Below are 24,883 nucleotides of genomic sequence, written 5' to 3'. Positions count from 1 at the left end.
CATTTTATTAATGTATATTGACTTAAATGAAAGTAAATAAAATAATAGAAGGATTAAGAGATTATAGAAGGATTAAGAGATTTTAGGATTTAAATGTTTTAACGAAGTTACGTTTTAAATAGTTAAAGAAAATATTTTCTTTTATTTAACTAGGAGAACTTTTTATTTTAAAATTTTGTGGGATGTGTGAAATTTTATGTTTTAAATTAAATTATATATTTAAGTTTTTTTGTACTACAAAAATTAGATCAAATTTAGTTTAGGAGTATTTTCTACCCAACGCTAACCATAAATATATTTTTTAAAACCATTTTTATAAAGTTGTAGGCACTGCATGGCACAAAGTTTAAGGGAATTTTTATAATTAAGAAAGGAAAATATAACATTTTACTTTTTTTGCCCTTTTATAATTTAATATTTAATTATTTGGAACCTCAAATTTTGAATATATAATTATTCGAAACTCAAAATAAATGAACACAATCAAAGAACTCAAAATTTTGTTTCTTTTTTTAAAAAAATTATATCAAAATGATTCAAACGATCTTTTTCAATTTAACTTATAAGTTTCTAGGTCTTATATGCATCTATTAAAGTTTATAGTTACTTTTAAAAGTTGGCTATTTTATGTGTTACGTTTTCATCCGAAACTAATCGTAAAAATATTTTAGTAAACTAAGCATAAGAATATTTTAGATATATTTGGATAAAAAGAGTTCATATTTTTTTAAAAAAATTTAGCCATATAAGTTTAATTTTTAAATTACAATTAAAGAAAATAGCCACTAGAAACTTTTAGAACCAAAACGAAATTTGCTACTTTCCTTCTTCCTCGCTCTGCTCCGACCTGTCGCCGCCCTAAAATCGCGAACCATAATGGACCGAATGACTTCGAATTTGCTTGATGAAGCTATAGGTTTTGATGATCCCACCCCTCTGATCGGCCGTCTGTTGCTCGTCGAGGATTGCGTTGAAACAAGCGGTGCTTTTGTTCTGCATCACCTCCTCAAGCGCGCCTTTTCTTCTCCTCACTCTTCCAATGTCGTCATCTTCCTTGCATTCTCTCAGTCCTTCATCCATTACGACCGCATCCTCAGGAAGCTGGTGCGTTCTCGCCCTTTCTATATGTGTATGGATGTTTATTGGTTATATTTTTGGTTATTTGTTGGGTGAATTGGGTGATGAAGTTATTTTGATTTTGGTGTGAGTTTCTATTGCTCATTTGAATTTTGTTGTTGGTGAGGAACCGTGGTGGAGATTTATTAGAAGGTTGTAGTGGACATTCTTTTCAGTGCAGTGTAGTTTATGAAATTTTTAAGGCTAGTTTGATAACTGTTTGTTCTTTTATTTTTTAAAATTAAGCTTACTTCTACCTGTGCCTATGGATTTCTTCGTGTTGTTGTCCTCTTTTTTAGGGATGTTTTCAAAATCAAAATTAAAAAACAGAGTAGTTTTTAAAAACTTGTTTTTGTTTTTGAAATTTGGCTATGAATAAGAAATGTATGGTAAAGAAATGATAAGAAAATAAACAAATTTTAAAACCAAAAAGTTATCTAACGGAACCGGAATGATTAACAAGCATATAAAGGGACATTTTGACTTAACTTGCATTTTAGTGATAAAAATTTGAAAATAATAATCTTGGTCTTGGATCACTCTTCCCATTCATCTATTATCTGTTTTGCTAAGATCCTGTCAAAATTACTTTAATTTAGTGTTCAGAATGAGATGTACTCATGCGGAACTATTTCTTAACTAGGGGTGTAACTTAGCGGCTCAAAGGGACAGCGGTAGGTTCGTATTCTTTGACATGCTTACGCTGGGCTGTTCAGGTGAGAAAACCAGGTATAAGATCCTCATTTGAGCCTGTAATCTTATTTCCCCTCCCCATTTCATTATTTTCTGCATCTTTGAAAGTAGTTTTATTTCCATCTTGTATAGAAGATGATTTAGTTACGCTTGGAAATGGTTGGTTACACATCCAGCTATTGATGGGAAGTAGGTTCTTTCCCCCACCCTTTCTACATTTGCAGTGAAGAATTTCATTTTCATAATTCATTGACACGGCATACTTCCTCATCACGGAGCTTGGATATCTGGATATCCATGAAATATGGATGGCTAGGGTTTTTTGTTTTTTCCAGTTTCAATTTAAAACAGAAAAATGTACCTTTTTTTAATCTATTTATTATGTTTTTTTCCCTGTTTTAGAGATGGAAAAAGAATTTCATTGATGAATACAAAAGAGGAAGCACAAACTTCCAATCGCATAGCTAAAAGATTAGTGAGATTAGTTCTTGAAGGACTTTGTACATTTTCTCCAGATTCCAACCAAGAGCTTTAAAGAGAACCAAATCAATAAAAAGATCATAGGTCTTAGCTTTGTCAGAGATTGGCTGTAAATGCTTCCAAAATTAAGGACCAAAAGTACCCAAAAAAGGAACAAGCTTATAAAGTCAGACGAATGGGGATAAGTTTTGATGTGGTAGCTTCTTCTGCAGTATATCATTGGTGTCGATATTGTTTTGGCTGAGCTCCCAAAGGAAAATCTTTGGTCTTCTAGGGTACTTTCCATCCTACAGCCATTTATGGAGGGGCCTTTCTCGCTGTTTTGGTTCTCTTGGAGAGGTTGGTTATGGGATCCCACCGAGTAAATAGTGAATAGTCCCATTGGCCAAACCCATTTATCCACAGCATTTGAAATAGTGCTTGTTTTAGCAATTATAGCAAGGAAGCCTATTCGTTGATCTCATTTTCCTTTAAGTTTCTATGTAGTGTCCATGTCTTGAAGGTTTGATTCCAGCTTCCTGAAATGAAACCATATGGCTTGTTTGTTCATCTGTAAAGACTAAAGATTGGGGAAGGATTCGGCCAACGAGCTAGCATCAATGCATTGCTCGTTCTAGAATGATGTATCCTAAACCCTTAATCTTGTCTATTTTCTTTTTTAATATTGCTATTTGACATTTTTATTTTTAAACTTTTGGCACTATTCTAAGTAAAAAAACATGCATGCTACATAATAATTGGTCTTTTTTTCTAAACAAAAGATATGTATGCACCATGATGATTGAAATACTAATAAGATACCTAATGAACAAATTAGTTTTAAGAGTATATTTATACCACTGGTTCGGTTTGGTTTTCATTGATTTTTCCAACCAAAATCTGATCCAAACCAATGCTTTTTGGTTTTCTCCAAATACAAACCAAGACCAATTTGATACTAAAAGACCAAATCAAACAATTGGATCGGTTTGGATTAGTTTGGTTTTTTAGTTTGTTGGTTTTTCTGTTTTTTGTATCACCCTTAATCCTTGCCATCACCATTTTTTTGCCTGCAAAAGGTTTTTAATTTTGCTAGATAGCTGGAGATGTATGGCTGACGGGCTTTGGAGGATAATTCCCTAGCAAGGGTCAGATAAATGATACTTAGAAGTTAGACATAGTCACATAATAACCTTCCTTTAGAGGTTGTCTTTCATTTGTGAATCTTCTAATCCATCCAGCAAGTTGAGCTTCGTTTTTATTTTTTTTATTATTATTATTTACACTTGCAATGCCCAAGCCTCCAACACAAGGTTGGGGGGGCTTATTCATATTATCCCATGTAACATTGTGTATCCATTTCTCCAACTTAGGCCCTTCCCAAAATAATTTACAGAATTTCTCTGTCTTATGTTCCATGATTGGCTTTAAAAGGTGCTTGTTCTTGACTTTCCATTATGTATTCCATGGTAATTGAATCTTTCATATGATACAAAATTTTCTGCTACCAGATAGAAGTGGAAAGGAAACAGGTGAAGGCGTTCTTGTTGGGTTGTACTGCAAAATTCAGAGAGCTGTTCATGCCTTAATTCAAGAGAACAAAAAGCATGTCACCATTGTGATTGATGATATATCTCTTTTGGAGGTTGCTGCCAATGGTTCTTCAAATCATGTCTTAGACTTCCTTCATTATTGCCACACTTTATTATCAGAAGTTGTAAGACCCTTTGAGCTAACTGAATTCTTCTCTTCTTCACATATCCTTTTAAATGTTGTCACATTCAATCTCCATTCTCCAGTATTCATTCTTCACATATCCTTGTCAATGTTGTCATATTCGTATTCACACTTTGCTCTTCCCACAGGGTTGTTCCATAATTGCACTTGATCACGAAGATGTTTACATGGACATCGAAAGGCCACTGAGTCTACAGTTGGAATACCTTGCTGACGTTTTGATAAAAGTAGGACCACTAGCCACTGGTATAGCAAAGGACGTTCATGGGCAGGTACAGTTTCTTGTTTTCTTAACTTTCATGTTTATCAATATCATTTTATACACCTATTTACGTTTGAATTATTCCCCTCTACATCTTCCTTGGTCGAGAATTATGCAACAACTCTAATGTATCAAAAAAAAAAACTCTTCCTGATTTTAATTACCTAGAATTTCCTCCAGATTCCTGGCCCTATATGTGGGGCTGTCGCTGTTGATTTCATTATTTTCTCAATAATGTGATTGTATGGTGTATAGTTATCTATATGTCAATAATTTCGTACGAGTGTTGTGCTACAAGCAAGGGAAAGATAAGAGGCTCTCTTGACCCCACTTTCATTAATTTTTTTCCCAACTGTGCTTGTTTGTATCTGACTCTTCTAGATGTAACTTTAGGTGGTACATACCGTTATGAGTAAAGATACAAATAATATACTGCTTACATATATCTTTTTGTACAATGTCAACTACATCATCAAGCTGCTAATCACACACTTCTCCAATTTATTTATATTTACTGCTGCGACTTGTTTGGGCGATGTTGGTCATGTTTCATTTGCTTCTCTGCAGTTGACAGTTTTGAACAAACCCGTTGAAGGCCTGCAAGACAAGTTAAGAAACAGAGTGCAGAACTTCCAGTTTTACATCAAGGAAAATGGTACTGAGTTTTTTTATTCTGGAAGCAGAGCTTAAGGATAGTGTAGGGCAAGACAAGTAGGAAGATTTGATATTTATACCTTTTGGCTTTTATTAGAATGATTTTGAGGGCGCTCTATTAAGATTCTCACCAACACAAAAAGATTCCTTGTACTTTGGTCATATTGTTTCTAATGAAACCATTGGAGACTTGCTTACCTCTCTTTATTTGAGGTTATATTGATAAAAATTCAAATGCTGTTTTCATTTGTACGTTTGGGTTTTTTTGTTTTATTATCTACTATCTACTAAAAGTTAAGAGTGCTTTTTTTAAAATGTTGATGGAACTGAGATCAATTTTACTCTAATTGTATCTAAATCATTACAAAGTTAACATGCATTGCTACTACCCTAATTAAAATAAAATTAGGGTTAAGGAAAACTCGTACTTTCAATGCTTTCCAATCTTCCTTGTCCCACTAGTCTCGCTATTCTCTAAACTTAGACTCAGAGTGTGGGATGTGAAGGGCGAAGGATTTATGAGAGGGAGCGATGGAAATTGGGAGATATGTAGTATAATGCCAGAGAGATGTGAGATTTTTCGTTTTTGGTGAACTCTTTTGCAAAGTGCAAAAAATCATCAAGTAATTTAAAAAAAATTGAAATAATTTAAAAAATATATCGTTTTTGTGTGTTAGTCAAACTTTAACTTTTCAAACCAAAAATCAAAATTTTTGTTTTTCACCATTTCATCCTCTAGGACTAATTTTGACCTTTCAACCATGCAATTCTCGAAACACATGTCAGTCAAAGTTTAACTTTTCAAAATCAAATTAACTCTTTGACTTTTTACAACTTTGTCCATTTTCATCTATTCTTAGTTTCAAATATGAATTCATATTCATATTCTTGATATTTAAATCACATTTAAATATAAAACTCTATCTCTAAACTAAATGCTATATCACATATGTTTTTTAGTTTTTTTTGTTTTTTCTAATTCAAACTATGCTATCACATATGTTTTTTAGTTTTTTTAGTTTTTTCTAATTCAAACTAACATATTGTTCTAAGTTTATTTCATATGAGGTAACAGTAGAATCTAATAGATCTATAGATCATTGGCTTCAATGATTCGAGATTAACTAGCTAAACTGTTTTAGAACGAGTTAATCAATATTCATTAATTAAGTGTCAGTAGTTGCACTCTTCTCACTATAAGTATATTTGTGTTCATATGATATAATCATGATTAGTAACTTAGTCCCTTGCAAGTTGCTCATAATCTCAGTTTGGCTAAAATACCGCCATACTCTCAAGATTACATCTTATTTCTTAAGTTCTACCGATCCACCATTGAACAATTGGTTTGAAAAACCTATAAATCGAATCTCTCTCAAATAATGAGAGAATGGGGCACCTTATTCCAGACTTGAATTCAGACATTAAGGAAGCAACCTATCTATTAACCCTAAAGCGAATAGGAGTTAATTTCGTCTTACGTCCTATTTCCCCAGCTATCCACCTGGTCTTATCCTAAAATGGAAAGCTTATTGGGTCAACGTTGTTGAGTCGCCCTCACCTCTGCGATCTACTAATAATTTCATGTAAACAGAAGTTTATCGTTAGCTCGTGATCAAGATTAAATTAGCTTGATCATCAATAATCGAAATAGTCAGTTTTATACATTAAACTTCGTTATGACATAAAAGTAAACGGTGTTATAACGTAAAAGTAACCATCTAATGGTTACAGTTTCATCTGAACTTTTTACTTAAGATATTCTCACTTTCATATCACATAAATGATTCATAATCACATTATTTATACTAACTTGGGTCTCATCCTTACTTAGTATCCTCATAACAGGATACCCAACCCTTTTTATATACTATAAACTGTTTAAGTTATATACTCGCACTACATTCAAACCTATGTTTCTAGGTAAGATAACTTTTCCTCAATTTTTATTGAATAAAATAGAATTTTAAACAATTTTAAAACATAAATTTCAACCTTTTAGCATAAAATTCTGAAAACATACGAGCATGAACTTTAAAATAAAACCATCTCATTATTGAGCAGGAGGGTATTGAAGTTGACCACTGATTTTTAGTTTCATTCCTAATGGATAGTTTTGACATTCAACCTCAAATGTGGTTCACCTTCAAAATTAGTATTCATTTCTCGTTTTGGTCTTTAATTTTAGAATTCGATTCAATTTTCTTTCTTCCTTTTTCCTAAACCCTTTTTAACTTTCAAAATCCCCAACCACCGCTCACATTACATCCAATTTCCGATTTTTACTAGTAAAACTTCATCCTCACTTGCATTACAATTCCAATAACTATATGAACTAAAAATAATCAAAATTAACTTTTTTTAACAAATTTAATTATTATATGAATGATCAAACTGAAACTATAATTTTAATCACTTTAAGCAGACGTTCAATAGAACAAAATCAAAATATCTGTGAAAGAGATTACATCATTAGGCTATTTTTCTATAAAAAATATCTATTGACAATTCTAGTTTTTAGTTTAAAAAGAAAAACACTAAGCTATTATTAATACAAGAGTGTACCCGCTTCCCAGTTATTACAATTTTATTTACTCCAACTTTGAGCTAATAAAAAGCAGTAAAAGAGTGCACTTACTTTCAAATGCAAAAGAATATTTGTTATATTGACTACCATACAAGAAAGAACCATACTTTAGGCTGCAGCTGATTGTTTGTGGTTCAGGTCCTCGAGATTAAGTGCTTGAAGCAACTTTGGCCAGGATTCGGGAATCCCTCCGGGAAGATCAAACTCTAATAGCTTTCCTCGCTTACGGTAGAAATCCTCAACAGGTTGACTCTGCAAGAACTAGTCTAAATAAGCATGATTGAATCAATGGAGTCTAAAAATAAATTGTGAAGATGAACAATGTAGTCAGGATATATATCAGGTATCAGCCATGTGATGTCGACATGTTTGTACGTAACAAGTCAGTTGCTGACCTGACTAGCACAGAGCTTTCACACGCATGATTACGCAGCACACAAAATGCAATGCCCATGTAAAATGAAAGCATTGAAGGAACCATCCATTTTCTTTAACTTATCTACGAAGTTTCATGAATGATATTGTCCTCCATGAGAAAATTAGTTTGTTTTCACCATGATAAACGTTTTTAAAAAATTGTAAAAGACCATTAAAGAGCTCTTGCTTTAATTTTAAGAGAAGATTTGCATCATTTAATTCATGCAACCAAATTGGTAAGTAAACTTCTTGTAGTGAACTCATACCGTTTCTTTGTATATTCGGAGTCGTTCCTTCACAACTGCTTCAGTATCATCAGATCGTGTGATAAGTTTAGATGCACAGTTGGGGGGAGGAAGAAGGGGAGCCATGTACAATTCAGGTCTGCCTTCCTTATCCTTGATGTCAATACATGTAATGTTGTAATTTCCTCCACACTCGCTGCATATTCTCCGACCAAGACATTTTGCGAGCAGTGCTTCTTCTCGCAGTTTTAGATTAACCACCAAATCAATATCAGTGACCCCTTCTAATATTTCCTGAGAAACAAAAGGAAAAATGAGCTGCATACAAACCGCATGAATGGCTAACCAATATATAAATAAACTTTACCAACTTTTGCCACAAGAATAAGAAATGAATTTTATTAGTGGAAATTAAAGATTGATGTATCATCCCAAAACAAGCATTTCCATATTATACAAACCACTAATTTTTTCTTTTAGGAAAAAGAGCTCCTTCATATTTGCTTGTACAATTATTACAAAAAAAAGTCAAGGACCATATCAACCCATTCGAAAAGAGAACTGCAATAATCCCGATCCCTAGAAGAACATCAAGAGAGGGATTTTTCCCCAACAAGACTTGAAATTGAGCAACCATTCAACAGATAAGAAGCAAATAAGATTTTTTTTATACAATAAAGATCTCACCGCTTGTCTAATAGTCCGAGGGAAACCATCAAGAATAAAGCCAGATTCACCCTTAGCTTCACTAGCTCGAAGACGTTTGGATAATAAATCAAATATAATTTCATCTGAAACCAATTTTCCTTGACTAACAATCTCTGCAAGCTGCGAAACTTTGAGGTATGAATAAAAGGGTTCAAGGAAAAGGCAACCAAGAACATATTGCTACATAGCGAAGGTAATACATTTTCTCCTTCAAACTTATCATAGTCTTTCTGAAGAAATTCACTTCTAAAGAACTTCGTTTAATCATTCTAATTAGTTAAGATGTGGATTTTCCAAAACATAGGAGTTATATAGCATTGAACTAATCATACAGAAATGATACTCCAAATCCAGATTCACGCATGTACAAACAGAAGCCAACGTAGGCGAAAAGATTCTTACATGCATAGAAGTGCGTCATGAATTTACAAGAAATATCAAAAGATCACTTCAGTGTAATTCCTGTACGTGATCGCTTGAAAAGTTCGTTTGGTTTGGTCCACTCTGAATCAGATAGTGAATCAGAAAGTACCCAAGAGAAAGAAGAATCCCAATTCTTCGCAACCCTCGTGAATTCCTTTGGTTTCCAAAAGCAAGATAACCAAATGAAATGCTCGATACAACATCGTTCATGATCACAATTGTCAACTCAATAAACGAATCACTATTTCAAAGAAAAATTCTCTAATGAAAAACGGGTTTCATCTCATAAAATCACAGTCAATTCGATCTCTCAGTGATTTTCAAATTACGAAACTAAACGCACACATCCACTTTAAAACAGCCAAAACTCAGATCAAATTGAACAGAACACTTCACAAAATTCTCAAAAAAAAAAAAAAAAAAAAAAAAAAAAACCTGAGAAGCAAGAGGACCAGAGGAGGAAAGCTCCTCACGGACGAGATCACCGGTGGCGATATGAGGAACACCAAGCAAACTGGAAAGTCGAGATGCATAAGTCCCTTTCCCAACACCAGGACAACCCAGAAAAACCCACTGCACATTCCTATCCATCGGAAGATCAGGCCGCGAAGATGAACTGCGGCTGAGCAGAGTCGATTTAAGGTCAACTTCAGAACTCAAAGAAGAAGAAGAAAAGGCCTTCCACAGAGCATAATAGTTAAACATGGAAGAATAGAAATTCGCCGGCGCCCTCGCTCCGGCAAAGCGGTTGAGCACCGCCATGAGTGGACGGTGCAGATTTGGGAGTTTTTACAAAGAAAAGAGAAAAAAAGAGTGCTTTGGCCTTGCGCTTGGAAACCAAGTTCGGTTTGAAAAGCCTTCTTCTTCCGAACGGTGGCTTTCTTTTTCAATTAACAAAAATCTTACACTCTCCATTTTCACACGATGCAAATGTGTAATTACCTTTTTAATTTTGGTCCCTCAATTCTACTTTATTTTTTCTTGTGGTCCTTCGAACCTAAATTACTTAGACCATTTTAATCAAATTCAAAATTTACCTAAATAACATTACTTTCTCTCACAAGGGAATGCTTGCTTGCTTGCTTGCTTGGAAAGAAGTGCTTTTATAACTCAAATTTTGTTTGTTTTGTTATTAATGTAAAAGTGTTTTTTTTAAAAAAAATATATAAAAATATTATAGAAAGATAAAATACTTACATTACTCCCACAGTCAGAGTCACAGTCCCACCTCACATGTTAAGTTAGAGAGTAAATAATTGAATGAGAGGTAAGATGATGTGTTGATATTTACTACAAAACATACCTATATTATTTGATTACTAAAGCATTTTTTACTTTTTTTTTTTATACTATTTAATGTCCAAGTGATAAAATTTTAAATTTTTTTAAATATTGTTTAAATGTTTTTATTTTATTTGTAATGGAAAGGAATACTTGAGTACTGCGTAGCACTAAGTATCCGTTTTTGTAAACTTCTAAAGAAATTATTTTTTTATGGATACGTAAGAATTTGTTTGATTCTTATTCGGAAAAAAAAAGTTTTTGAAATTGAGATAAAATTATAAAAAAACCACACCAAATTCTTCTTCTTTTTTTTTTCACCATAACTGAACTTAGGAAACTAACAAAATAGAGTTGATTGGTATAAAAGTATGTGTTATCAATTAGGAAACTTTTAAATTTTATTACATTATCATATTGTATTTTTCTTTTAAATGGATTATTAGCCAATAAAAGGTAAAAAGAAAAAGGAAATTGGCAAACATAATGAATGAAATTTTGTAGTGGTTTTTTGCGTGATGAGATGTAAATAGTTTATATATTTTTTTATTTTAAAAAAACCCAAAAACGAAATAAGACTGTTTTTTTAAAGAGTTTCATGAACATAACAAAATGACCTAAAATATTTATAAAATTTCATAATTTATTACTGATAGATACAAAAAAGAGACATTTTTTAAAATGCTAAAATAAGAATTTGTTGTTATATATCAGTAATGATCTTTTACAATTTCTATAAGAAAAACCACGAGTAAGAAAACAATAGTAGAAACTAAAATAAAAATAATCAAATAATTATTAAAAGTTTAACGTTTTAAAAACAAACTATAATCTCACTCCCCTTGAACCTATTATTATAAAATTTAAATTAAGGTAAGTTTCCATTTGTTATTAAGTTAAATGTTCTCTTTGTTAATCTTATTCACTCTAGGAACATTATTCTAAAGTTTACCTGCTTCCATAACTAAGCATATTCTAAAATTTACCTGCTTCGATAACTAAGCAATGAAAGTGACACTTCAAGTTAACATGAGCTTAATTTAATTGCATAAGTTTTTTAACCTCGAATATGGTTTTAAAAAATGGCATTTCAAATTTATTGAGATTCATTAAAAAAAAAAAAAAAAAGTATGTCTACCTACCACTTTTAATAATCTACTCAATTCTTTGAAGTCAAAGAATCAATTTAAACATATTCCAACTAATTAACAAATACCACTTTTAATACATCTACTCGATTCTTTGAAGTCAAAGAATCAATTTAAACAATCCCAACTAATTAACACATCAGTAACTTGTACGTGTGGGACAATTACAACTATAGAACTTTGTTTCTTTTTAACTCTAGAGTCTAAACTACACAAGTCTACCCTGAGCCAAACATCTTTGAAGTCTACCATCTCAAAAACAGCCAAACATCTTTGAAGTCTACTAACTCAAAAACTAGGGGTATACATCGTTCAGTTGGCATCAATCTTGGGATCGAACCAACGCCCAACTATTGGTTTTCGGTTTATATCAATAGATAGTGTTTTGAGAGAACGATGGAAATAAAATAAGCAGGGTCTAGGAAACACCATCTGATTTTTTTCCCTCTGCTCGAACAACAACTGAACCTTGAATTCTAAACCATAAATTCTATTGTTTTAAGTCACATTGCCCATTCTAAACCAATAGGAAAGAAAATAACCAGGTAGGCCTATCAAAATTTTCACAGAAGTGCAAAGGCTAGTCAAAGTGATCGAAGCTAAAATCAACCCTGCGTACAACAGCAACAAATATATGCTAGAAATTCTATAAAGGCTTCACTTATGTGTGACAAAATGTACGACATGGAAGAACATTATCGAACAAACTTACATAATATCAATCAAATAAAATAAGCGAACAAATAGTTGAAAGTTAGGACAGCTTTAAGGTTGAGTCCTGAAATTTTAAAAGAACTTGTTTCCCACATGCGTGGCTGATCAAGCTTCTCTAATATGGTCACTCATCACACAAATTGAACCAAAGTCAACAACTTCCATTTGGGGAATGTGTGGCTAAGTCACTTCATAGACTCAGAGAAGCTACAGTTTACTTTGTTTTCTAACCAGCATTTTAGTGCCTCTTTTCAAGCTATTGCAGCAATTCTTTGAAACCTTTGTTAAAGGTTTTAACTCAGCTTTTAGATGCGTTTTGATAGGAGCGAGCATGATAGATTGAAAAACTGAGCCAACCAACCAAATTGATGTCGTTCGGTGACGGTTTGAAAAAGTTCCAAATTGAGAAATTCCAAAAAATATTTTAAAGTGTTAAACTGACTCACATTTACTCATCAACAGTCAATGTCGGTTTTATAATTTACTACCGACCATAGTCAGTTCGGTCGAAAAACCAACTCCGACTGATTGATGATCAGTCCTAGTTTTGAATATTTGGAATAATGAATAGTGTATTTTTAGCTACTTAGAAAAACTCAAAATTCTCATGATGTTTGGTAACACAGTAGAAAGTGAATTTGGAATTTCCAATAACACTGCAAAATGCTTATAAAAAAACAAAAAGAGTGTTTCACCTCCAAAGCATTACTCTAAAAAGCAAAGCCAACTTTATGCCAAGTGAAATGCACAGCTATTAAATAGACAAACACTAGAAGCTAGCAGCCAAGCACCATAATCAGGTAAGTCCAACAGCAAGTTGGAACACAGTTTCACAATGCAACATTAAGAGCTGTTTAAATATAACAAAACAACTTAGCTTTGTTTGATACCATTTGGTTTTTCATTCATGGTTTCATTATCTACTTTTTAGAATTATTTTCAAAATCCAAAGTTTTGAAAGAAAACATAGTTTTTACATTGGAAAATTATTATAAATGACAAAATGTTGAAGATATTTACAACATATAGCAAAATCTTAGATTTTTTATAGTCTCAAATATTTTGGTTTATTTTGCTACTTTTAAAAGTTTCCCTTTTTACATTTGTATTTTCTGGAGCAAGCAAGCTAAGTTTTTCTGGGATTTCATACTTGGTGAATTTGGTTGGCAGATTGCCCTCCCTTTGCACCTTAGGGACATTCTTTCTCTTGCTCGATTGTTATCCATTATAAAAGGAGAAGACTGTCAGGCTAAATTTTCCATGGGGGCTTTGCTTCGGTCCACATAGCTTGAGCCAAACTATAGTGTTTTCACAGATAAGAAACAAGACTATCAAGCCTTTCTTACCTTCACCAATTAGAGAAGTTTTTTGTTATCCACAGGATAGGATTTCTCCTTTTCCAGTTTCATCTCATGATTCTGATCAATAAAATTTTACTTCTTCATCTGTATCTATATAAAAGCTTTTATAAACTTATTTTTTTCTGTAGAGATTGACTATGATTTCAAATGGTTATTTTCTTAGTAGAGATTAAAACTAATACAAAGAACTTCAAACAAAACAAACACAACTTTCAAAAACCAAACAGTTATCCAACGGTACCCCAACATCAATATTTTCCCTATGTTCAAAACCTATAGCAGACACAAGTAAAAAGCTTATAAATTAATCATTAGGCTTGTGAAAAATCAAAAGCTTACAATGAATTTCAACTTTACACCGATTCTACAATGCTCATTCCTTATAGAGTTTCTATTTCTCCTCATAACAACTTTATATTGATAACACAAAGAGGCCAAAAAAAAAAAAAGATAAATCAATCATACAACTTGCTGTGGGCAGCTAATTCAGAAGGGGGTTTTCATATTAACTTACAAGTAACAATGGAAGCTCTTCTTCTATGTACATTACTGCCCGCCGCCTCCGCCTTGCTCCTCCAATTTCTGCACGTATGCTTTCAAAACCATCAACAATTCCCTCGCCGGAGCCTGTATCGTTCCGACCAAGCTTGATGCAGGAGCCTGCAACAGACCCAACATTTTAGCATAAACCTCCGCTCTCGACGGCATTGTCTCTAACGCCTTGAATTCATCCGGTCCATAATATTTCCCTTCGAAAACCGCTCCAGTGAAATCATTATCCTCGAGCTTCTTCTCCTTCTGGAAATCCCTGTAAGGCTTAATCGCGGCCGGAATTTCCTCAGAATGAACAAATAACCAAACATTCATGCCCTTCATACAGGGCTTTAGAGCTTCCCAAGATGTCCCTTCAATCGCTTTAAGAACGAGCGTGTTTTTAGCGACAATGAGTTTTGAGGTTTCGGGAAGAGATCGACGTAGTTCTTGAAATTGCTTGACGGTGAACCCTTTGTACTTGATTCCAGCCAATAGATAGCAGTCTTCGAGCTGTTGTTTGACTGTTTCGACGGTTTCTTCTTTCTTAGTGCGGGAAATGGCGGCGGAAACCTTGAGACCACGATAATGGCGGGTTTGATTGGTGGAATGGCGGGGAAGAGAGAAGGACAATGGGTTTGTGGGTCGGTTTAGGGTTAGAATTTGAGTAGAAGAGGAAGAAGGAGGTGTGAAGGATGTAAAGGTTATAAGAGAAGCTTCCATGGCGGAAATTCAGAGAGGTTTGGGGAAGAAGAAGAAGAAGAAGAAGAAGAGAGGACAGAGGTCAGTCTGGGGCTTATCTTATCACTGCTTTGGGTTTGAAGAGTGAAGACGATGGCCGGGAAGGATAGAAATGAGAATTCAATAAAATTGATCCAATTTTCTTAAATCTCCTTCTACTCTCATTTCTTTACTCCATAATTTAAATGAAAACTATTAATTTATCATCACAAATGCACCTTAGAGTGATTTTGAAACCCTAACATTAATTTAGTAATTATTTCCCTTTTTCTTTTCTTTTAAAATTAACTTAATTTTCTTCTCATTTTCGATCAGACTTCCATCTTTTTTTAAACAAATTTAAAAGATAAAAGACAAATTTTTAGAACTATTTCTTTAAACAAATTAAAAAAAAACAGACTTTACTTTTTTCAAATATTTTAAAACAGTGTCAATATTGAAACTATTTACAAGACACCCTAAAATTTATCAAATTTTTATTTAATTATATATATATTTATTTATTTATATTTGTAAATAGTTCTTATTTAATTACATATATATTTATGAATAGTTCATTTTCATTTCTATCTATACAAATAGATAATAGAATAAAGTATTTTGGGTAAAAATAGTGTTCATAAGCTAAATTTTCAAAAAACTAAATGGTTATCAAACGAGACCTTAATATTATATTTTTAAAATACAATTTTCGTATCATCTAAATTAAATTTAAATACAAATAATTGTAAGAATGAAATGAGTGTTTCTAATTCTTTAAAATCAATTTCTAATTTAAGTGTGTCAATTTATACATTTTATTCAAAAAAGTATATATGAATCTTTAAAAGGGTTTAAACTAACCTCGTAAATTTTTCAAGTTTGCTGTGTCTTCAAACAAATTTAACTATTTCATTTCAACATTTGAACTTTTACGTCTATGTCTTGATATCAACTTCAAAAATTTTATTTTATCATATCAACAACTGTGAGGGAAAGAAAACATTTTGGTAGTACTTTTGTTGTTTTTTTACATGATATCTACTTGAAAAAATGCTCATCTTTTACTGGTATGATTTAGTCAAGATTGAAAGCTTGATAACCATAATATTTTTAAAGTTTATGGGTCGGTATGAAACAAACCTGAAAATTGGAATAATGATATAATGTTTAGAACTTTACAAACTTAAAATTAAGAGTGGTGAAGTGTAGATTTAGTTATTTGATTTTCATATTTTCATCCATTACCAATTGACTTCAAGATTTTTTCAGTATTATGGTTAATAAGGTACTAAATATGTAGAAGTTAAACTATCAACTTTGACGAGAGTAATACGATAACTAAGAATATGATGATCTTAATCTTCGACTATCAAGAAAGTAGTATTAGTTAACTATCCCTTAGTTTTGCTCACATTGACGTAGTTAATACTATTGGTTTATTATTTAATTGAACTAATGGCAAACAACTTGACACACAATAATAAATGATACAATGGATTGAATCAAACTATTTTTTTTTATTCGATGAATGAGATAGAACCTCAAATGTTGATAGGAATATTATTTATTTGTTTTTTTTCTCATTGATGTGAATCGTTTCTCTAACAGAGGTTGATAGTACAACTTTTATGTATGTTGAGTTGTATTTATGTTTATCTACAATTTAGTCTAATGAAAATGTAATATCAACATTTAAAATCACGTTATCTATTATAAGTTGACATAGTGAATAATAAAAATCATATATGTATATAACTAAAGAACTTAAAGAAAACAAGTTTAATTCACGATGGATTCTCTAGACATCTTACAAGTTTATTTAGTATCAAATTGTTACATGGTTAAGTGGATTATCAAAACACGTGCAAGATGGTTATCTCATTGATGCGGAAAAAAAAAAAGATTCCAACTCATAACTGATAATAGTCATTTTCATCTAGAAAAATAAACTTATAAATGCTATTTTCATCCATGAGATTATTTGGTTTTGTTATCTACTTTTCCTAAAAAGTGAAATTGACATTAGAAAAAGAAAAAAAAAGGAAGTCTCAATAATAACAATTTCAATTTTAGTTCCTTTAAGTTTATTATTAGTTATCTACATTTTCACTTTTCCAAACATTTAAACTATAGTCAAATTTCAAACAACTATATTTAAGGTTTTTACAAAAAGTTCAAAACTAGTAAATAGTGAAAAAAATAAAGTATTATCTATAAGCATACTATACTACAAAAAAGTAAAAGATCAAAACCCAAATAATTACTAGTTGAGATGTTACTTTGTCAGAAAAAAAAAATTAGCTCAATTAACGTTATATTTTATATATTGAGATCAAGAAATGTGTAATCAAATTTTCAATCTATTTGTTCCACCTAAAAAATAAGATATTAATTTTTGTTTTTGAAGAGTTAACTATCGATAAAACTCTCGTTTTGAGTTATAATACGACAAGTTGTCCAAAATAAAAGAAAATCCCAACCCAAATTAATTGGAAAAATTGCTTCAAATCACAGAATCTTTTAGAAAAAAAAGTTCATCACATATATATATTTTTTCATATTACAAATGTAATAAATAATATGTAATATTAACGAATAATTAGTGATATATGTGATTTTTTTTTCTTTCAAAGCGCCCCAATATGAGGCCCATAAATCTGCAAAAAGTCACTAAGATGAAGACAAGATCGCCAGCTTTTAAAGCCCAATAATCGTTGCCATCATTCGATCGGCCCAATTTAAAGCTAAAAAACCAACAAAGAGGGAAGGACGCGATGGTCATTTAAACATAACAAAGCGAAATCTGCCTTCCCCATCCATCCTCCGTTCTTCAGGTTAGAGAAGAACAGGCTCTGATAAATTTGTTCGTACAAACCCTAATCATCTAACATCGTCCATAATTTAAGCGAATTTTCTGTTTTTATCTTCGATTTTCGTTTTATTTCTGGCTATCAATTGACTTTGAATGCGAAATAAGCATGCCGCCGAAGCAGCAATCGAAATCCGAATTAGCGAAGAAGCAGAAGGTTGTTGAAGACAAGACTTTCGGTCTCAAGAACAAGAATAAGAGCAAAAACGTACAGAAATATGTTCAAAATCTCAAGCAATCCGTCCAGCCAAAAGTCGACTCGACTAAAGTAGCTGCCAAGGTCCGAGTTTCTTCTCCATTTCTCGTCCAAGTTTAATATTCTGGTCAATCGAGGGGACCGTTATGAATAAATGTTCAATTTCAATTTTTTTTTCCTACTATTTGGAACGAGAAGAAGCTGATTGATTTATTTTGGTATTGAGCAGAAAAAGAAGGAGGAAGAAAAAGCTAAAGAGAAGGAGTTGAATGACTTGTTTAAGATTGCTGTTAGTCAGCCCAAAGTACCCGTTGGTACGTGCGCTTTATTATATATCGTCTTTAGTTTTGGTTGAGATTTGTTGTTTGTTTCGAAGCTTTTGCATTTTACTGATGTGATATTTGATTTTGGATTTTGGTTGTTTGGTTAGGTGTTGATCCCAAGTCGATAGTTTGTGAGTTTTTTAAAGTGGGACAGTGTACGAAAGGGTTTAAATGCAAGTTTTCACATGATTTGAATGTCCAGAGGAAGGGTGAAAAGATTGATATTTACAGTGATAAGCGTGATGAAGGTGAGTGATTAACAATTTTGTTTCCTACAAGCCATATGCTTTAATTTCACAGCTTCTTATTATTAAGCTTGAAACTTTTCCTTAGAAACGATGGAGGATTGGGATCAAGAGACGTTGGAGAAGGTCGTCGAGTCAAAAAAGAACGAGTATAACCTCAACAAGCCGACTGAAATTGTATGTTTCTAATGTCTCTTTCATTGTCTTTTTACGTTAATTTGTAATGCCTAATCTTGTTAGTTCTGACATATTAACTCGAGTATTCAATTCCTTTTTTTTTATCATCTCTTTGTTGGATCCTAAGGAGTATCAGTCTTACACCTTTTCTAGAAATGAACCCACTAAAGTTTTTCGCCTTGAATTGCCTTGAGGAATAATACGAAATCATTGTCTTGTAGAAAAAAGAACATCGTTGTTCACTTTTGTGTTTGGTTTATGTTTAATGCTTTCTCATTTGAGATTCAGGCTTACACTTTGCATATCCAAGGCGTTGGCTTCAGCCATGTTTTATTTATTAACTGGAACTTGATGCATTTCCTTGTGGTTAAATTGTTGGGCATGAAGGTTATGATATCTAAACTCCACGAATTAAAAGTTAGGGTTTTTTTTAGAATTGGGCGTGTACTTGTTGAATGTATGCACGCCGTGGGATTTTTGATCAACTTATAATTTGAAGGTCTAAGGGATTGGTTTGGAAAGAACTGACCTTGATGTGCTTGTTACTGTAGAAGTGAAGCTTGCTGGTGAATAGAAAAGGCTCATATTGGTAATACTTAATTTTAGAAATATTTTTTGTGAACTTATGTTTTCAAAGCATGTATTATGTTCTAATCCCCAGCAATTGATTTATGTCGTTTATATTGGATTGACATGCAACTTTCTAAAATTCACATGGTCTTTTGGACATCTGTGTCTTGCTTGCAATAGTAGATCCCATGTTGAGATAATGTTCATTATCCTATTATAACGATCTGTTTAAAATGAATAATGTACAGGTCTGCAAGTATTTTCTGGAAGCAGTAGAAAAGAAGCAGTATGGCTGGTTCTGGGTGTGTCCTAATGGTGGTAAAGAATGCCACTATAGACATGCTCTTCCTCCAGGATATGTTTTAAAGTCACAAATGAAGGAACTGTTGGAAGAGGAGAGCCAAAAGATTGCCATAGAGGAAGAAATTGAGAATGAGGTGAGGGTGATTCAATCTAATTGCTGATGGCTTGGATTCTCCTTTTGACGCTTTAATACAAATAAATAAAGAAAGCCTTAAAAAGAAATTTGCAGCCTTTTTTTTTGTTTGGGTGGAAGAGTGAGGGAGAGTTGTCTCAATTCCACGCTACATCTTCTTACTCTGTTTATTTGCTTATCCCAGCGTGCAAAAGTCAAGACCACTACTCCCATAACTCCGGAGCTTTTCTTTCAATGGAAGAAGAAAAAGATGGATGAAAGAAATGCTGGTTTGGCTGCACAACAAGCAGAGAGAGCTAAGAATGATCGCATGAGGTTTATAGATTATTCATATAGTTGATATTACTTGCATACAGTTACTAATAGTAATATAAGTTTTTTTTCTTTTCTTTTTCCAGTGGTCGGGAGTTGTTTCTTGCAAATGCAAGCTTGTTTGTGGACGATGCTGAGGCATACGAAAAATATCAGCGAGAAGAAGAACCTGAAGCTGACGAATCAAAGGTAACCCAATTTGTGAATTTTATAGAAGATTACAAATTGTTTATTTCTTCAGAGTCATTTTCTATTCTATTCATGAGTTATGCCATGTGAATAGTGCCTTAGTTTATGTTGTGAATGGTTACTGTGTACCAAGTCTTTAGTTTATGTTGTTAACTTGCAAATCAAATTTACTTTAACAGTCTGGCTGAAGAATTTTTCAGTCGAACATTGAAGTTTCTGGGTATTACTTGTATGTGTCTATCCCTTTGTTTGAATATAAGGATGGGTGGTGAATGTTAGTGTTTACCATATGCTAATGAAACATTCCGTTGTAGAGGTATCTGAAGAAATAAATAATTTCTTTATTGTTCAGACCTTTTGGTACCTTAGCAATGAAAAATTCTAATCATGAGGACAAATTGAGTTATTCCATGTGCTCCAATCAGTCTGAAGTAACTTACAGAATTTTGATGAACCTCAATATTATTTTCTTTTTGAGGAAGAGTTAAATTGGTTGCTCCTTTCTTTGTCTTTTTCTCAATGAAATATATATTGTTAATTAGAATTCGTTATGAAATATCTCGTGTATATTTTTTTATGTTTCTCGAGTGATATTTGCATGTTTGCAATTTTTTTTTTGGGTGGTTCAAGAAAAAATGTCCACCAAAAAGGAATAAGAAAAGGAGGACAAGTAGTTCTAGCCACAAAGAGACGAAGTGAGGAGACTAAAAGGCTCTCTAGTTGGTGTAATATTACATATAGCAATTAGAAGATTTCCTTTATGAGGTTCCATGACTTTTAAAGCTTAAAACATATTAAAATCCTAACCCAACACATACAGATTGTGTAAATCTCATTTCTCCATAGCATAGACTGCCTCAATCAGATAGCGTAAGCCCATTGATTTGAAGGCCTTTAGCTTTGTGGTTGAATAAACTTTATCATTAAAATTCTTGTGAATTCACAGTTTTGAAGTTGCTCAATTTGAAGAACATCCATATTCTCTCAGGAAAGATGGTAAGTAGCATAAGAGGCGGAGATGGTTTTGGTTTTCATTATCTTGGTTGCAAAGGACTCACCAGCTTGGCAAATTATTGAAAACAAGGGCTGCTCTTCTAGAGATGGACCATAGACCATATACAAATAGCTTTTCACTTTCTGTACTTTGGACTTCCAAAATTTATTGGAGAATGATCTTGAAATAGGGTCTCACTGCTTGTCAATTGTTTATTAGTGAAACTTCTTGGTTTGTTTAACTTCCAAATGCTATCATCAGCTTAGCTTTTCTGACAAACAAACTTTTTATGTGAGGCTGGCCAACCTCCATCTTTCTGTCGACGGGACTTTTCTTCAGAGATATTTTTTTGATAGCCATTCTCATTAAGCTGAGCTCCTTAGTTTTTCCATTGGCCCAATGATCTCTAGGCTTCCAGTCCAAATGCTAATATCCTTATACTTGGGAGGTTCTAATCTGTTGTAATCCTATTGTAAGGAAATCTCACTAAAACCTTATTTGACTAAATCATGAAGATGTGTTTGATTGTACACCTTAAAACCTTACAAGCTTGAAGACCAGCATGAATGGTGGAGCTTCTTTCAACAATGTCTTCTTGGATCTTGACAGATTCTCTTTCATTCTTCCAAAGATGTGATATCACAAATTTAGAGATATTAAGATTTCTCTCATGAGAAAACAGTTGTGCGGATACCCTTGCAAAACTTGGATCTTCTGCGATTATTTTGGTGCTAGACAGCTGCGATCTTCCTCATTCAGCCGATAGGTGCTATTACAATTGAGGAAGTTCAACTCTCTTATAGTAGAGGAAAAACCTGTTGGCTTTGTTCAATGCTTCAGGATCTTGAGAAAGGAACTCTGTTGATATAGCATTCAGTCGGAAGCTTCAAATATATCAATTAAAGGAGAGCTTTATAAACTTTCCTTCTTGAGATCATAAATATGCTATTTGGGATAAGTTAAGGATCTGGATGTCTATTTACATCTTAACCACTGGTAAAATTATTTGTGAAGTAAATCATTGGGAAACAAAGCATGCACTCAAGGTTTCTAAAGGCATGCCCCTGGTTCGAGGCTAGAGAGATTTTTGTGTAAATGACCTTAAACCAAGAAACCAAGAAAAGAGGAAAGTCTTTCTGAACTGAAGAGACTGATAATCTCATTCCTTCCTATTCATTGAGCCAAATCATGACCAGGATGCTCTCATATATCCTCCTTGCTACTGGGGTCTTATTGGCCTACAGAATGGAGTTATGAAGTTTGTGTTTCAGGGTACAGTATAGTTGTAAGATTTTGATCTTTAATAAATGTCCGAACTTCAATAGTATTTAGTATTGAAGTTAAGCTGTTTAAACCAGCTTAATTAAGAAGTTGTTGGGCCAAACGACTCTTAGTGTGAGAAAGGCCAGACTCAACACGAAAGCGGAAGCTGTTTGAAGTTTTAAATCTCCAAAGGAAAATAATGCTTTGGGTTTGTGACTGCCAAATTTGGTAATTAATCAACGAGAATATAGCCTGGAGAAGTCGATCAAATAGGAAAATTAAGTGAGGGAGGAGAAAACCATTAAAAATATTAAAAGATCTATGATGAGAAATACAATCGTCTAAAATCATTAGCCAGCTTGAGAAAATTATTAAATGAGGCCGCTACACAATATAGCTACACAATATAGCTACACATAATGGAATCTTTGACGATAGATTTAATTCTTTTGATTCTTTTTGGACTGTGGTTCAACACACAGCCTCTTGGTGGAGTACGAATTACACCAAACACTTTTGTAATTATAGCCTTTCTATGATTTTCAACAATTGGAAGGCCATTATGTCTTAGTTCCTTAGCTTCTTCCGGGGAGGGCCCTCTCATCCCTCGCCCTTAGGCTGTTCTGTTTTGTTATATGAATATACTTGTCTCTTATCAAAAAAAAAATTTTTGGATCTGGATCCTTTAATAATCAACATTTGCACGCCAAGTTACTGGACACATTACCTTCTCAAATAATTTCTTCTATAAATGGTTTCTTAAAGTGTTTTCTTTTTGTTAATTAAGATTTTGGTTCCAATTAAAGCACTTAATTGACCCTAAGTTTAAAATCCATGTCAATTTGATTTGTTATTTTAAGCAGTCCAAATCATGAAAGATTCAAAAGATACTTACATTCTTTTGATGACCATATTCAATTTCAGGCCAAGGATAATTCAACTGGTGGACCGAGTACCTCAACAAATGCTGTTGATGATTCTGAAGACGATCTTTTGGATGAAGACGATGATGACGAACTGGATCTTGACGAGCTAAACGAACTTGAGGCAACTTTGTCTAGAACTTCAATTCAGATTCGGGAGCCAGGTATCGAGGCCTCTTGAGAATTAGACAGTGTTCACTGTTGCAGAGTATGTGTTTGATATTTGGTAAAAGAGAAAAAGAAATTGAAGAACATAATGTATTGGAGTTTTATGTTCTCTTATTTGGAATTGGAGTGACTCTTGGTTCATATCAAATTTTGTCTCCCATGAGCTTTCTCTCTTCACTCTCTCTTAATCTGTTTTTGGAACTTTCACTAAATTGAAGTGTTGCACTCAATCCTTTTATGTTGCTTAATTTTTCTTTCCTTTTTTTTTTCCTTTTGTTTTAAACAAACGAGAACATAGCACGACGATAATTTATTTTACCAGCTTTTTTGGGGATTAGAATTTATGATCTTTTCTACGGTTTGGTGTATCGAACGTATACAAGTGGGTAATATATCAAACATTAATTTAGTTTCTTTGTTTTACTTTTAAGAAGAAATTAATTTATACGACCATTTTATCAGTTTAAACTTTAGATTGATAACTAATTTATTACCTTTTATTAAAAATCAATTAAAATAAAATTCTTGAATTCCCATCAGTTGTTATATTATGATGATTTTTGCATTAAATTAATTGAATTATCAGCTTGAAGTGTTACAACTCCAAATATGTTATGGTTTTATGAATCTACATTTACCATTTTTCATTACATAGCAAAAGTACCATTAAATTTACTTTTTAATAATTATTGAATTTAGTCATAATTTTTTTAATATACTACTAGCCATAACTTAAGCTTACTAATTTTTCAATCTCATTATTTAATTTATTATAATTTAGTAATAATTAGGATGTTTTATTTCTTTTTCACGCATGACCATACCTTTTTGGTAAAGTATCATTAGTAGAACTCTAAGAAAATAAAATAAAGGAAAGTAATTGTAATAATCAACCCACTTAATGAATCTAGACAAATTAAGGAGGTCCCATCAAAGGACACAAATAGATAAGATAACTTTAAAAGTTAAATCAAACTGGAGAATAAAAACAATGGAAGATTCATATTTCTTATATTCACTGTCACTAATCAATCTTTTACTCAAGACAAAAAAAAATTGAGTATAACCCAATTGATACAATGTTATCCTTTGAACTTTGAAGTAAAAAAAGAAACTCTCTAGAAATAAAAAAAAAAAGAGGGTTCGAATCTCTACTCAC

At 32.6% G+C, this 24,883-nt stretch overlaps 4 protein-coding genes across 5 annotated transcripts; 2 read left to right on the top strand and 2 right to left on the bottom strand.

Annotated features, from left to right (window-relative positions):
• The first annotated feature begins 769 nt into the window (after nucleotides 1-769).
• On the top strand, nucleotides 770-5,173 carry LOC101203884 (elongator complex protein 6). The gene is made up of 5 exons (XM_011656620.2): nucleotides 770-1,104; nucleotides 1,760-1,832; nucleotides 3,780-3,985; nucleotides 4,134-4,277; nucleotides 4,835-5,173. Exons 1-5 carry the CDS (start codon nucleotides 877-879, stop codon nucleotides 4,955-4,957), a joined length of 774 nt encoding a protein of 257 aa, XP_011654922.1. The 5' UTR covers nucleotides 770-876; the 3' UTR covers nucleotides 4,958-5,173.
• Nucleotides 5,174-7,327: 2,154 nt separating this feature from the next.
• Nucleotides 7,328-10,206, bottom strand: LOC101221935 (probable adenylate kinase 6, chloroplastic). 2 transcript variants are annotated; one of them, XM_011656618.2, is made up of 4 exons: nucleotides 9,737-10,206; nucleotides 8,858-8,998; nucleotides 8,192-8,464; nucleotides 7,328-7,760 (listed from the first exon to the last, which is right to left on the bottom strand). In XM_011656618.2, the coding sequence occupies exons 1-4, from the start codon at nucleotides 10,061-10,063 to the stop codon at nucleotides 7,617-7,619; spliced, it is 885 nt and encodes a 294-aa protein (XP_011654920.1). In that variant the 5' UTR covers nucleotides 10,064-10,206; the 3' UTR covers nucleotides 7,328-7,616. The 2 variants fall into 2 exon arrangements, with proteins under 2 accessions (XP_011654920.1, XP_031742253.1); XM_031886393.1 differs by lacking the exon at nucleotides 8,858-8,998 and having other exon boundaries at nucleotides 9,737-10,196.
• A 3,880-nt stretch (nucleotides 10,207-14,086) lies between these two features.
• Nucleotides 14,087-15,201, bottom strand: LOC101222172 (50S ribosomal protein L10, chloroplastic). The gene has a single exon (XM_004143555.3). It carries the CDS (start codon nucleotides 15,057-15,059, stop codon nucleotides 14,352-14,354), a length of 708 nt encoding a protein of 235 aa, XP_004143603.1. The 5' UTR covers nucleotides 15,060-15,201; the 3' UTR covers nucleotides 14,087-14,351.
• Nucleotides 15,202-17,817: 2,616 nt separating this feature from the next.
• LOC101222409 (zinc finger CCCH domain-containing protein 11) lies at nucleotides 17,818-23,982 on the top strand. The gene is made up of 8 exons (XM_004143556.3): nucleotides 17,818-18,208; nucleotides 18,354-18,438; nucleotides 18,555-18,695; nucleotides 18,781-18,869; nucleotides 19,688-19,876; nucleotides 20,060-20,190; nucleotides 20,274-20,376; nucleotides 23,558-23,982. Exons 1-8 carry the CDS (start codon nucleotides 18,038-18,040, stop codon nucleotides 23,735-23,737), a joined length of 1,089 nt encoding a protein of 362 aa, XP_004143604.1. The 5' UTR covers nucleotides 17,818-18,037; the 3' UTR covers nucleotides 23,738-23,982.
• Nucleotides 23,983-24,883: the final 901 nt, after the last annotated feature.

Source organism: Cucumis sativus, chromosome 5 (assembly GCF_000004075.3).
Source record: "Cucumis sativus cultivar 9930 chromosome 5, Cucumber_9930_V3, whole genome shotgun sequence".
NCBI lineage: Eukaryota > Viridiplantae > Streptophyta > Magnoliopsida > Cucurbitales > Cucurbitaceae > Cucumis > Cucumis sativus.
Note: the sequence above shows the minus strand (reverse complement) of the source record. Positions and strands in the feature narration are given on the sequence as shown.